This window comes from Epargyreus clarus, unplaced genomic scaffold (genome assembly GCF_041222505.1).
Source record: "Epargyreus clarus isolate Ecla_fem2 unplaced genomic scaffold, WU_Ecla_fem_2.2 ptg000009l, whole genome shotgun sequence".
Lineage (NCBI taxonomy): Eukaryota > Metazoa > Arthropoda > Insecta > Lepidoptera > Hesperiidae > Epargyreus > Epargyreus clarus.
In genome coordinates this window covers 6471631-6488001 of record NW_027332217.1, presented here as the reverse complement: position 1 = coordinate 6488001, position 16371 = coordinate 6471631, and the positions used below count along the sequence as shown (strand labels likewise).

General features: G+C 33.0%; 1 protein-coding gene across 2 annotated transcripts in view; it reads right to left on the bottom strand.

The window, feature by feature from the left end:
- Positions 1-12504, bottom strand: part of LOC140744850 (uncharacterized) — a 36323-nt gene extending 23819 nt beyond the window's left edge. For both annotated transcript variants that reach the window (XM_073076542.1, XM_073076543.1), the window contains exons 1-2: positions 12239-12504; positions 2836-2897 (exon numbers count right to left, since the gene is read on the bottom strand). In XM_073076542.1, coding sequence (XP_072932643.1) covers positions 2836-2892 — 57 coding nt within the window. In that variant the 5' untranslated portion in view covers positions 2893-2897; positions 12239-12504. The remainder of the gene's footprint in view (positions 1-2835; positions 2898-12238) is intronic.
- Positions 12505-16371: the final 3867 nt, after the last annotated feature.

Genomic DNA, 16371 nt, shown 5'->3' with positions numbered 1-16371 from the left:
TGGAGATTATACACTGAGTCATATTAAATTAGAGTGCCGAATAAGCAGTAAATTAATTATTTGATGGCTTAAAGTGTAAATAATTCAAAATGTGAAACTTTACAGACGATTTATATAGACATTACCAACCTAGACATAACTTAGGCACTCTTTTAATATTCCTATCAATGTAGATAAAAATGAATGTAACGGGACGTCCCGTAATTCTATTCGAGTATTTTTTACCTAAATTTTTCCAGTTACCTATATCAAAACCAAAAATACTTGTATATGACACAAAACATGTATTTAGCAGCTTCAATGTGTAAGCCAAGAAATAACTTTATATACTTCATGTAGGTATAGGTAAAGTTATTTTGATAACCGACAATCATTAGACTAGAAATAAAATTATCAATTAATACCTTAACGTGATAGAAGACATAAAAAAAACCTTTTTCACATAGCATGCTATATTATAAAGTTATAGTTTAATATTAATTTTGATATAATTAAATTGCTGTATGAATTATGAACAAAATATTCAAAAACAGACATTTGAAGAACGCCTTTGCGAATAATATCAAGTAATTTGCAGTTGCCAATAAGTATAATTTCCTTTACTAATTAAACTTACTAGCTTATTCCCTTACTAATTAAAGGCAAACCTGTTTGTTTGCGAAACTGACAAGAACAGAAATTGGTAATTAATATAGAAATAATTAATTTGCCGAGTAAATAAATGTATTAGGCGACTGTTCTGAGATATAAGTTTTAAGTAGTGTTTGTGTTCTAATGATACTTGAATGGATAGTTGTGAAATTATAAGAATGTATTGTAAGTACCACAATATTGTTTCGTAAACTTGTTTGCAACATATTGAAGTGAATGTAAAGTTGTTAACAAATGATGCTAGCAATTATTTCGTTATTACGTGCAAATATCAACAACATGAATCAACATCATTTTTTAATTTGAGTTGGAAATGTTAAGTTATACGTCATTGAAATTACGTCATAAATTTAAGGTAAAAATATTTTTGTGTAAATTTTTACTACAATTGTCTTAAAGATTATAATCAAATTTAATTTATTACACTTTGTCCTTGTTTTTATTTGTCTGATGTTAAACAATAATTGGCCTATCAACATTTTTAAACTAAGACATGGTCCTATTTGCGGTGGACTATGAGTAAAAAAATTATTCTTTTTCTCATTTTTTTTTTGTTTTATTACACCGGATCCACCCTAGCAAACAAGTGTCCATTTCATCTGAGCAGCACTGCCGCCCATGGATATCCGTAATCAACCCCAACTTAGGTCAGATTACTACCTCAGGATATCCACTAACTTTGAATTCTTCGAATAAGTATAACTCCATTACCACATTCTTCTAAGCGATATACAGTACCGCTTAACCATGGTTTTATCAGACATAAATAGATGTAGAATGTAGATGAAAGAAGAATGTAGAAATAGATTTCTCCGAAATCTATCCACAAAGGGTACTCGTACTTTCAAAGTCTACAATTCTACCTCATTGTGCAATTGTACAATGTAACGATTCTTAAATAAGCAAAGCGTTTGCACGTATATATGGCACACGTTAGGGGAGCATACGAGTATACCTTCATTCTGTAATAATCCAGATAAGCCATTTAAGTCATAACGGGTAAAGTACTCACGGACTGAAAGCGGCGAATCGTTGAAAGTCATCGCTTCGAAATCAATTTCGCAAATCAAATGCGCACTTCGCATGAAAAGATCCCAATTTTCCATTCAATACTGCCCACAATTTTTACGTTTTGTCATATTTTAAATTGCAAAATTCATGTTTTTAATTACATTTTACATTTTCTGATTGATTGATTGATTGATCGTGCTATAGTATCTACAATAGATTAAACGTAGACATTGTTTAAAAATATTTTCGAAAATCTAGGTAGACTGGATAATATCTTAATATTAAATTTAATTACAGACAACTTTACTATGTCAATCCCTATTGAATGAAAAAAAAGCATATATATGGTCGAAATGAGTAACCTCCTCCTTTTTTGAAGTCGGTTAAAAAAACAGTGTAGGCGCGTAGAAAAATGATTTTTGCTTGACATTTAAAAATATTACGAAATATATATTAAGGTACACTTGTTGTCAATTACATGAATATAATAACTTAATAATTATAAGTAATCTCGACGGAACCACTTGGCGAGATCTGATACGTACTTAGCCTCTTTTTATAGTACTCAACGGACTTCCCCTTTGTTTTCGGATGAGAGATTTCGATTAATTGGGTAAGTAATCCATAGATTGAATATGATTTCCAATAAATTAAACGGTTTTACTTTCTTTTCATGTTTTTATAAAAGACAGATGCTAATTAGTTCATGGAATACGGGAATTTCATCAGCGTATTTACTTTATTTTTTTCATAAAAAATCTCGGCATATTTTTTTCTGAGCATTATATATAAGCGTTTAATTTTCTTTGACTATTCTTTTAAAAAACCCAGATTATACGATCGGAAATGTGAGCAATCAAACCAAGCAGAACACACATACACCAGCCAAGCACATAATTGCTCTATAAGTAAGATTTTTGGACAACATTTATTTTCCGTTACTCCAGCATAAAACAAATAAGATAACATAAACAATATTTGGTTAATTTTACCAGCTATGCGACCAGCGAAGCGTGAACAGCGTCAAACATCTTACGTTAAGAAAGATTATTTTCTTAGTCGTTCATATTTTGTTGAATACAAAGCCAGTGAGTGTAAACATCGTAGAACATATTAATTCTTGTACTAATATTAAATACCTGTTCCATGTTTTTGGAACAAAATATTACTTACAGCATATACTTGTGCCGCTAGCACCGCTATAAGAAATAACGACGTGAAGTACTTCATTTTTCCTGGAACAAAAAAAAATATGATATAAAAGGAAAACAGTTTTCTAAAGGCACTTGAGAGATTATTTATTAAATATTCCTATGTAGTTGGTAACAAAATGCCAGGGAGGTCACCGAATATTAATATATCTCGTATTTCTTAGTGTCTCTTTTCTTACATTAAATAAAGCCGAAAAGCCAAATATTTCGTTGGAACAACGATCTATTAAGTATAGTAGTTTTGTGTTCCTAATTAGAGCCTCGGAGCGGAGCGGAGCATGGACCTTCACTATGGAACGAAAAATGGAACGTGCTAAGTTAGGTATTAACATGCGAGACCGTATCCCTAACGCTGAAATCAGGAAAAGGACAGGAGTGGCTGACATAGCTCGAACCATAGCGCACCGCAAATAGCAATGGGCGGGGCCCGAGAAATGATGGCCGATGGACCCGAAAAGTCCTCAAGTGGAGACCAAGACGTGGCGAAAGAAACGTTGGGAGGCAACCGGCACGATGGACCGACGACCTGGTCAAAATAGCAGGCCGTCATTAGATAGGAATGGCACGCGATCGAACCACATGGAAACACCATGAGAAGACCTATACCGAGCATTGGGTGAATAATGGTTGAAGAAGAAGGAGAAGAATTAGAAGATTAGATTATTATTTAATTTTATTAAAACCTGATGGTAAATAGCTGCCAAATCTGACAATCTAATTACAATTTTCTATTTTTAGCTTTTCTATTTGTACCGAAATTACTTTACATTGCGTTATGATTTTCTTTATCAAAATATAATTCTAGGTAGAAAGAATACAAATTCAATAGTGTGGAATTTCATTTAACAGTATAGAGTTAATGACGAATTCCAGGATTTTTGTTATTATATGGGCGCATTGCAATATAATATTTATCGATGGCCAATTATATTACCAACTATGGGGACGACTCATGGTAATATTAAAACAATGGATATATGTATTTCCAATGAAACAAAGATATTTAATGCCAAGTCTGATGTAATAAATTATGTATTGAAACATGGAAATTTCCTGTGGAATAAATGAAAACACAAAATTGAATTATAACGATGTATTGGTTGTAGGTTTTTACGAAAACATAAAGGAATTCTCAGTACTGAGTTCGCATTAAGTAGGTACCGAAGCCGTCCAAACTTATCGCGATATGTAAGATCACATGATACATAATATGATACATGAGGCAGAAATAGGTGTGGCGGTGGTGCCGCCGGAGTCGAACCACAAAGGGTTCTAGTACCTTCAAAAAAATCTCGAATTTAATTTCATCATCATCAATAACCCATTACTGTCCCACTGCTGGACACGGGTCTCCTCTCATAATGAGAAGGATCAGGCCATAGTCCACCGCGCTGGCCAAGTGCGTGTTGGTAGACTTCACATACCTTTGAGACTTTTTTTTTAAATCTCTCAGGTATGCAGGTTTCCTCATGATGTTTTCCTTCACCGTTTAGTAAGTGATAATTAATATCTAATACGCACATAATTTTGAAAAATCAGAGGTGCGCCTGGTATTTGAGCCTCGGACCCCCCGATCAAGAGGCCGAGTTTCTTAACCACTAGGCTATCACTGCTGAATTTAATTTGTATGTGTAAAATTCTCACGTTTATATAAAACAGTACATTTTCTACAGTTAGTATAAAATCTCATGTTAAGTACCTACTGAAGCTGTTTAATTTTCACATAATGTCTACATTTTAGTTGCAGTCTCTATTTCTCCGGAGAAACTATTTGCCTTACATTTTACTGCACTATTTTAATACTGCAACATTTCTACGTGAATAAAATATACTTAAGAAGATCTTAACAAAACGTTTAAGAACTAAAGCGCTTTAAGAGTAACAGAATTCTTGCCTTTTAATTGCATTAAATTTATTTATCCTAAAGTCAATTGTAGAACATAGGACCTTTAGAACCTTTGTGGTTCGACTCCGGCGGCACCACCGCCACACCAATTTCTGCCTAATAACAGCAGTGTTAGGCGCTGCTGTGTTCCGTTTTGAAGGTAAGGGAGACAGACTTTTCCGAGGCGTTCCAACTTAGTCCTCAAGGGTAGCGGCACATCTGTGGCCGACTTCAGGTAGAAATATCCAATCCTATCTAGGGTTGATTACAGATGTACGTGGGCGGCAGTAGCCACTTACCATCAGGTGGACTGCATGCTCGTCTGCTACTCCTGTGTTATAAAAAAAAGCACTTAAATTGATGCACATTGTACGATAATTGGACAAAATATTGATATTTAAGTAACGCGTAATCTCTCTTATTTTTCATAATAATACTTCAAAAGAGTATCTCTGTAAATATGAAATGTTTGCTTGTTTGATATTAAGTCTCAATTTAATATGATTTTACAGGTTCTTATTATTTTCTCTAAGGTACTTTATTTGTCTTGTTGTTATTAGGTATTTGTTTTAGGAGCGAGCAGGAGCAATATTAAAAAATATTATTAAATCAGGACAATTTGTGACTACCATTGTATGTCTCAGATTTATACAATAGGTTAGCGCGATAGATTTAATTTTTGTTTTGCGTTTTTTTTTCAAATTTCCTTATTGGTCTTCCTCCTCCTTCATCCTTGTATATAATTTTGGGATCAATATTGCCTATAATGTGGCAGCTATGTTCTCGATTCACGAAATATCTGTTTTTTCTCTTCTCTAATTCTGTACAATCAAAAATATATGGTGTAGGTGTATGTGTACAAATATGGTCTATGTATAATTACAGAAATATACATTCTACAAATGCATTTATATCTTCCGTAATGCGATCACACAGACACGAGTCGATCCTGTCCAAATATTGTGTAGAGAAGTACGATTTTGTCGGAAATGACACATTTGATGTATATCTATATAAAAATGGTGTCTTATACCTTCATCCGATACAATCACATACGCAATCAGAAATAATAATAGGTTTTGTTATTATAAAGTTTCTTAACATATTTCATCCATAAAGTAATAAATAAGTACTAGCGGCACGAGATCTAAACCAGAGATTGCAATGCCCATCGTGTCGTCATCTCAACACTTTCACTTGTGGCTTGCATCATCTTACGTAATATTATGTTTAACCATCATGATACTGAACTCTTTTAACATTGAACTTAGCGGTTTATTTGTAGTCAACGTAAAAAATGAAGGAGTTATACGTTTATACTGATTTTGTTTTCCTTATTCCTATAAAGTGATAGCTAATTTTGGTATCAAACATAATTATATCAGTTATAGTCTTCTTAAAACTATAATGGTGCGAGCTTAAGTTAACTGTATGAAATAGAAGTAGCAAAATCAACCCCACATACGATCAGCCTTACTAGAGGTTGGCCACAGATGCTGTTCATCTCCTTAGGACTAAGTTGGAACGGTTCGAATAATATGTCTTTCCGTAACGCATTGTACTGTTTTAGGTAAAAGTAGGTAGGTGTGACGGTGGTGTCTCTGAAGTTAAACTACAAAGGGCTCTACCTCCTACAACTTACTGAAACTGAAAGTAAAATATATTCTATCCAATATACGAAATAACATCTTTGTAAAACTATAGGAACGTTTTATGAAACGGCATAATCAGACCATCACCTAACACGCCTGCTAATTCGAACGCGCATAAATGAGCAGATTGCAAAGAAATAAAGCCTGAATGGTAATCCTTATGTCCTTTGTAAGCTCAATCTAAATTATGATCAATACGGCCTGCACTGCATACACGTTCAATTATACTGTTCATATTAACAATTAGATTTGGGGATTAGTATAATAAGAATAAAGATGAATCACAGTAGATCCACTTTAACTAACTTCAGGGTTTTTAGCCCTAATTTCAATACTAAATAGTAATAATATATGATTTTAGACTAAAATTACCGCGGAATTGAGACATATTATTATGTAACGGGTACTCACGATATGCGTTTTTTATATTGCCGATATTTCGACCCAGTTGCATGGATCGTGGTCACGGCGAAACTGAGGTGGAGGGGAGAAATAAAATAGAGAGTATAAAATTCACTTGCGAAATGAAGGACAATGGGAAGTTGGCATTCTTGGATGTCGCATTAGAGGCCCGCCCTGATGGTACATTTAGTCACGCAGTTCACCGGAAACCTACTCACACGGATAGATACTTACACGGCACTTCACACCACCACCCCAGACACTTAGTTTCGGTTGCAAAGTCCCTCACGAACCGGGTCTATGAATTATGTGACAATGATCATTTGGCGCAGGAGTTGGAACACCTGGATAAGGTCCTGCGTCTCAATGGCCACGCAACTGAACACAAACGAACTGAACGGAATCATAACACCTCCAGCGTAGTACAGAGGCATTCTGCATATTTCCCGTATGTAAAAGGTGTCACGGATAAGATAGGGAGGATTTTAGAGCGAAAATATAACATAAAAAGTATATTTACGCCTTTTAAAAAGCTCGTGGCCTATCTTCGTTCCTCCAAGGATACTATTCCATACCAGTGCCCAGGGGTCTATAAGGTTGACGGTAGTTGTGGTAGCTCGTATATCGGGCAGACAAAACGAGCAATATCACAACGCATTAAGGAACATATCAGCGCAGTGTCGTGATATGAAACCTAGAAAAGAAAAACGAACTAGACGTAGGGTAGATACATTAATCTATTACTAGTACTTGTCAACGGTTTCTCCCCTCCACCTCAGTTTCGCCGTAACCACGATCCATGCAACTGGGTCGAAATATCGGCAATATAAAAAACGCATATCGTGAGTACCCGTTACATAATAATATAAATAGTAATAATACCTAAAATAAGCATGAGTAATTCTACAATGTTTTTAAATTGTAATGGTTGAAACAACAATCACTATAACGTTGTGTCCCCATACGTGCCACCATGTATCGTACCTATTTTATGCGTATTCTGAATTGAAAATTTGTTTTAAAAGTATTTCGGATCCGCCGCCTATAGTTGGCAGTAGGTTTATATTACTAAATAATAGTTATAATGGAAAGTCACGATCTCCTGGACATTAGCCGCGACTTTTGACGCCGGCTCTGAAGAAGATCTCTTTTTGCACCGTATTTGAAGTACTATTCATTATGCATTTTAACTCACAGCGGTAGAGTATCCCATCCTTAGGTCAAGCGAGCCTTTTTATCAGAGATGTACGAAGTAACTAGTAGATGTGTGTCAATTTCACCGATAGGATTACTTGATTTTCATTGCTTAGTTGGGGATAGCTTTCTTATCTCAGCTATGTTTTTTGATACAGATTGAAGCTACGGATACGGATGTACCTTTAAACTATTTATAGCTCATCGTACTCGTTTTGTTTAGCTTAGCATCGTAGCCAAATTTTAACCTCGCACTCCGGTTAGCTACCTCGGACATCTCTGAAAATGCACACTTAACCTCAGAATATGATTTCACCACAGACCTATATCTAAATAGATGACACATGTACCTTTATTTGTATGAAAACCAAGCGTGCCACTTTTTTCCGATCGACTCGATCAAGAAGGTTTTAGAGATGATAGATATAGAATTCTCCGTCAAATATCGCTGCAATATTTTCTTGTGGAATTTGTACAATTTATTACCGCGCAATTCGGCATATTTATTGATGTTAATTGACATCCGATGTCAAGAAATCTTACTTTCGGACTAAATGACATTTCATCAAAGTGAGTTGAATCCACCTCCTTTATTTCGAGGTTTAATCATACTGAATCGATCACGTGCGGGATCTATTTAGATACAGGTCTGTGGATATCACCTATTCTTATATTTGTATGTATCCACGGTCAATAGTGACAGATTTATATCGTATAAGCTGCATACCGAAAATGTGGGATGTTACCATAAAAAAATTGATGGAATCCCCTACCTATGTCACGAGCAACAGTTGAATTTTTCAACAGCATTTTTCCTTTAAAAATATATTCTCTACCAGAAATTTTTTGATCGTTTTGATCCAGTGATGCAATTCGTATATTGAATAGGTACGTTGAAATTTAACTATAAATACATTTCTAACTTTACTTTGAGGATCACGTTTTTGAAGCTTACACATGGCTGCACTACGTCAAAAAGTAAATAAAAAATATGTATATTAGTTAAGCAATATTTATTCATCGCTGTTCGACGTTCAAACATTGCCAAATTATGAAGAGTCCAAAGATCATAACCTTCATCTATGATGTACAAGACGTTATTTAAAAATACAAGTTAAAATTGTATTTATTTATTTATCAGAGAATTTTCTGGTAATAAGTTGTTCTGAAATATAATAATATCAATAAAAAATTGTCAATGTTCATTTTTTACCCCTATACTTCATCTTTCCGTATGTGGCTGACAGGCCTTTAATACTTTTGTAGGTCCCTTACGGTCCACATATTCCATGGACTGGCTAATTTGGAACCACTCATAGTGGGTTCTGTTAATCACACACTTCAGCGCATGGTTGGGCACAGATATTTTCTATAGACCTTCCTTGAATCTATTGAAGAGACAGGGATTCGGTTCAATAGATTTTTTTTAATATATTTTTTTTTGTAAGGTTAAAGAAGCAAATATGTATGTATACTACCTAATGATAAGTGGTTAATGTTATCCATGGACATCTGTAAAACTCTATAAAATTCTATCGATTCTAACTGAAATCCATCACAAAAACACATCCCACTATATACAAATCACAAATATTGTAATAGTATTTTTGGTAAAAGATATCGTATTTCTTTTTCATATTTACCGAAAAGAAAGCGTATTGAGAATTCTATTACCTGTTTTGAGTTTTGTAGAATTATTTTCCATCATTACTGTATTTTTTTTTGTACATGTGTCTTTAAACTAAAGGCCTAGATCGCATAAAATCACTCCCTGATTCTTTCTCTTCAGTAATAGGAGTGATAAAGGATGAAAGCGATGGATAGAAGCTTCTTACTTTGAAAATATTGATCATCTGCGGTAACGTTCACGCGCAGTGAAGCGTGGTGACAACGGTAAGACCCTCCTTTTAAGGGGATGCTTTTATAAAGTTGACTTAAACGGCTGATGGATGATCAAAATTCTAATACTTTCTTTTATTACAATAAAATTGGCGATGGAGTTGCTTTAAAGAATATTCGTTGGTTAGAATGTATCATCCAAATTGTTCGCCTTTGTTTGTAACTATCAGGGAATAGTATCCATTGTGAAAAATCGGTTATAAGCTTGAAAAAAGTAATTGAAAACTAGCCTGTTGTTCTATTCTATGCTTCGTTGTAAATCCCTATTAGTATTGCAAAGAGGCACATAAAAATACATCTGTTTCATAAAAAGTTATTTGGAAATAGTTATTTTTGTAAATCAAACTAAAAGGAATAGGAATTCAAACCTAAAAGACGATAGATCGATATGAAAATGTACTTTTTACGAATTCTGTTCTTTGTCATAATAGAAATAGTTAATAAACATCTGGAGAAGAAAATACGTATAAGTCGTAATATATATAAAAATATAAACGTAAGTTACTTAACATTAACATTATCTAAGGACTACAAATATAGTGCTATCATAAATATATATATTTATTTAACAGTTTTTCGTACACGGCTTTTATAATCTTACCCGGTTTATCGAGAAATTTTAATCAAATATTTTACCAAATCCGCTTATTTCTGACGTCGTAAACATTTTTTTAATATTACGAAATACCTGAAAAATAAAATTCAATGAATTTGAACATGCCGTGGTTAGGTTTTAGTTTCAACCATAATCACTAAATACCCACCACTAAATATTGGCATCATATACAAAACGTGTACCTTTCAATGGAATTCAATTAACTGATTCAAGTACTGATATTGTAATATTTGATGCAATCATTACGGAATGCGGAAAGCGCAATAAAGTATCGCAAATTGTTCATTGTGGTGTTGACGTTTGTTTTTACAAGTAGAGTAAGCCCTATGTTATATTTCAATCGATATCCTTCGATATGACTTTATATTATTATTATTTACTAGCTGACCCGACAAACGTCGTGTTGCCATATAAATAAAAAAATGTTAAGGGTGAACAACCCTTATCACTTAGGGGGATGAAAAATAGATGTTGGCCGATTCTCATAGATACCGGATAAGCACAAAAAATTTCATCAAAATCGGTCAAGCCGTTTCGGAGGAGTATGGCAACGAAAACTGTGACACGAGAATTTTATATATTAGATAAGATTCGCCGTTTTCTTTTTACCAAAAGAGGCAATAAGTAACATTAAAATTTTGTATAATAATTATTTCGCATATTATGTAGAGATATAATAATTATTTTCAACCATTACAGCCCCATATTTTCCCGCACGGGTATCTCATCGGATAAAAATATTGAAATTAATAAAAATGTAGATTCCTAAGCTTTGAATTACAGTTTGAGATGGCTTATTTTATTTATAATTTTCTGGTACCCCTATTTTGAAAATAAGTTCTTTTTTAGTTTATAGTTTATTTTATTACTGTATATTGGAAGTATTTAGTACTTATAATTGTGTAAAATGTAAATTAAAAATGTAAAAACTCGCAGATATATATTATCTATAAAGTTTTAAGAAATGTAATTCATGAAGTATTTTTTTGTGTTTTTCTTTAGGCTTCGATAAGCAAAACAATATTATGTTTATATTTCGTGATGTATTTAATTTAAACAGGAATCTTATCCACTTAACCTCGCAGTCACTTGTGACCTTAGTTGAGATGAGAATTGAAAGTAATTACTTTACGACTTGAAATAGTGAACCGATACGAACAGATAAATGTTCAGATAAGCTGGAAATTATCGTTTTATAATGTTGACATTATAATTATTAAGTTTAACTGATATATTGCTCTTTGTCACTAGTATGGACATAAAATCAATTCATATTCATGAGCTGTGGCTATTAAATATTTTCGGTGGTGCTGATTTTAAAAATTTATAGAATTTTAAAATTATAATTTTAATATTAATTATTAATTTATCTTGAAAACAAATTTAAATATTTAAATTATGCTTAAAAATATATAAAAAGTAAACTCAGTTTCATTTTGATAGTCAATATTGGTATTAAATTCACGTATAAAAATATATTTTGATTAAAAAAATATAAATTATGCATTACGATCATAAACTTAAACGGCAATAGGCTTAAGGTGACTAACCTTACTAGTTTGCAGTATAGATACTTTTAAGTATAATTTCCAATTTATATCTGGCTGTTCTAAGAAGTCCTGGGTCTTCGAATACCGCGAACGATATAAAACAGTTGCAATGATTTTTGATTTCATATTGTTAGTTAATCCTTGTAAATTTTAAATATTATTCTTACCTTTATATGACACACAAATCAGTACTAAAATCACAATGAGCACATCGAAAAATGTTCGCAAACTATTCACTTTGTATTTAAATTTTGCGCCAAATTCGACTGTGGACAATCGCGTGCGTCAGCGAAGGCTTTGTGGTACAAACTACGGTCATAGACCAGTCACTGCAACAACCGGTGTCTTGTAATAACGACCTCAATCGTACCGGAATCGTGATTCATTTACTGGTTACGATTTTGGGTATTTTATGAATAATTTTGTCGTGTTTCTGCGTGTAACGTAATGATAATTGCCTTTAACTTGCACAAATATGTTAAGTTCTGTTTCGGTCTGTAGTTTTATATATTGTTTTCTTTTTTGCACTTAATTGCTTGAATTTTCCACAGCATTTTTATGATTACGAGTAAATGTAACATAACAAAACATAAATGTACTTTTGTATATCTGTCTGTACAATTTATTTTGATTGACAATTTCGATCATAAAGGCTAGGAATTACTTGAGTTGTAATTTAATAATTAGGGGATTTAATTAAAACTTGAAAACCATACAAGGAAGGGAACAAGAGCGACTCGGCGGTTGGAAACTTGTCTTTTATATAAACATTATGTATGTACTTATTTAATCCATTAACCTGGCGAGTTACTTAGTGTGTTATAATAAAACGTAGTACTTTTATACCAGGCTTTATATCCGCGTGTAAAACACAAAATTAAGACGAAAATTATAAAAGTTTAAACAGAATCTCCAAGTCTTGGCAGATTAAAGTCTTTATAACAAAACGAAATAAGAGTCTGTAGAATGAGGAAAATGGACCGGATTCAATAAGGCTGTGGTCGCTCGGATCACACCCCGGATCATTCAGTCACAAATGTGCTTAAACAAAAAAATAAATTATTAGTTGGAGGGAAATTGTTACGTAATTTTTTTAATACTTAATTTTTATTGCACAGATATTTTCATAGAATCAATAAGGGTCTGTATATAATACTATAGTAACATAAACTTGGATAAACAGATATTTAAAATAAAGGAGTGGGAAGGATATAAGATTGCATAACGATGATTTTTAACCAGAATTAAAGAATGTTTTTTCTAAACTGGAAACGCTCACTGCACATTTACTTTTAATAATACGATTAAATACAAAAAAGTAGAGCTAAAATTTTATTGTGAAATTGTAGAGGCACTTTATTTTTAATGGAAATATTTTATGAAAGCGGAAAAGGATACATTAAACATACGAGTACAATTATTTAAAAAATCTCAAACACCCACATAACTCAAATTATAATGTCTGTAACCTGATGCAATTATGAAATAGTTTAATCGTTTTTAGAGGGACTTTTAAAAAATTAATGAACTTTAACAAAAAATGTCACGTACTTATTTCATTTCACCAAAGTAATAAGGGCGGAAAATATGAACTATGTAACTATAGGAGAGACGTTATTTCCACGTATTATAAAAAAATAAAATATCAGGGACATAGTGATGTCCCAGTGTGAACAGTGGTTCAATTTAACTTCCATTATGCTTCTAATTCAGAGCCGATTTTAATTAAAATCGGTTTTCAATAGGGCTTTGGACAACAAATGCGTAACAAATCATTTCAATAACTGGATGCTGCAGTGTTCGATCCTGTTTTTGCTATATTGGTAATTAAAAATAATATGAGAGATTCCAGAAAAGAGCTAGTGTGAAATAAAACAATACAGAACCATTATACAGGTTTGTACATTGTAAAATATAGAAATAAATAAATAAAACAACTATGCGAAATATTATAATTAAAATATTTCTAGCGTAGTAAGATTTCTCGGCTGTAAAATATATATAATGTTAATTACCCGTATTGAACAAATATATAAATATTTATTTAGTTTAAACTGATAAAATACTAGGCTATGTATTTACTATCAATATAATCACAATTTACTTCTTGTAAAGCGGTAATTAGTGAAAGAATCCTCCACATTAGTACGTAGGTACATGCTTTATATAATTTTATGGTCTTATATAATTTCATAATTAACATGCCCGAACGATTCATGTCATCGTTTCATAAATATGTAGTACATTCGGTTGGAACAGCTGAAAGCCAAATTTATCTAACGCATTGCCGTGATTTATATAAGTTTTAGTATATTTTAGACAATATTATAGACAAAGTATGATTTATACTGTAACTGCTCAAGGCATGACAAATTCAGTACCTTCTTTTAACATTCGCTACGTAGAAATTAATATTTAGTGGTATGTAGATTATCTTTGTCAACATTATGTTTAACAAGTAGTCACTACTGTAACGAGAAGGCCCAATATTTGGTTCCATAAATATATTCAACGAAAATATGTTCACGATAATGTTAATATAATATATAATCGCCGAAACCTTATATAATGCTTTATCTACCCTGATAGCGTAAGCTTCCCTTGATCTCAAATGTTTTTCCCAAAGATTGGTGAGATTTACCAGAGCAGTGTATCTCAAAGTGGGCGATACCGTCCTTTCGTGTGCGCTAGAGGCCAATTGGAGGTGATGAAGAGTTCAAAAAATCGGGGGTATTATAGCGATTTGTGTTTTAATAAAGACCAAATGGCCAGGTTGGTGATTTGCGAGGTACCTTTTTCCAATCAAAACTTTATAATAAATAAGTAACTCTTTATTTTTTATCTGAGACAGATTATTGTTACAGGATTTTTTTTCGCCTACCTATTGGGGAGCACTAGCTATACGAAATAAGTTTGAGAACCTCTGGAGAGGATCACTATAAATCTACTGTATTTGAATGGTACTGTCGATCACTGTATACATACTGTATACCTTGTACTCGTAGTACTTTTATAGGTAAAATCAAATTTGAAAATACTTAACACCATTATACAGAACCTATTTTCAAATTCTAAGGGTAATATAATGGAAAATTCGTTCTTTGTGACAATTCACAGTGTTATAATTCTACAATTATAAGATTCTTTATAATAAAACAATAAAACAAACAATCCTATATAACTCTACTAACGCATAATTATATTAAATTTTCCTTTGACCTTGGACGTCTGTGTAAATGAACCTTGTGGAATAATTTTAGGGTTCCTCAGGTGGCTATCATTAACCTTATAATAAGTAACTATGTTTATTAAGAGGGTTGAGGGTTTATAATAAATAAGTATGATAGGGATGTAATAATATATGAAACAGGCTATAAAAATACTTATAATAAAATAGTTAAATATAATAAGCTTCATCCAAATTGTTGTCTCTTGGAAGAGTCCCCAAAACGCTGGCGACATTACCTCGCTGAATAGCAAAGCTAATTCTTTGCCCGAGGTAAGCGCCAGCCCTTTGGTCGTGGGTGCACTCGATCAAACGCCTTGAAAGGTGTTTAAAAAAAGATCGAGCGTCAGAACCCCACGGCCCCATCGTCTCTACACCAAACGGCAGAAATATATAGTCTCGACTGAGACTAGCATATTTCTGCAGTTTGCGTATTTCCGCATCGGTAGCCACAACACCAGCTGCCCTAGAAGATAGTTGAAGATGGGATGGTGCCATTGTGTCGACACACGTAGCATCCCACACAAGACACCTCCCATTCTTCCAGAATGTAATTAAAGAAAATGTTATGTAAGTTTTCATAGAAAATATTTTTTTCGCTGTTGAAAAAGTTTATATCTACATAATGTCAAATATGTATATCTAGAGTAAAATTCTCAATTCTTGGAAACTAAAAATATTTTGAAAATGTATTCGTTTCATTCACGTGGAGTGAATTTCATTTCTTGGCTTTAATTTCTTACCGCACTCGACAACACCTTATTTGATTAACATGCGAATTTTAATCAATAAGAGTTATAGCTTCAACGGCAAAATTTAAACGAAAAAGGACATAGTTCAAAACATAAAACAAAATAATAGTGGCCATTCACACTCAGTTGAATGCGTCATTTTACATCAAAACTCCCATGCACACAGTTCCAGATTGCTACTTATTAGTCCTGGTTTTACTGTAATCGTCAATAATTTTACCGCACAGGACAAGGGTCCGGTACCTCCGTGAACAAGATCGGACTATTTCCTGGAGAGTAGCCAGTCGTTTGCAGAGACGTTAACCGAATAGTACAAGGGAGG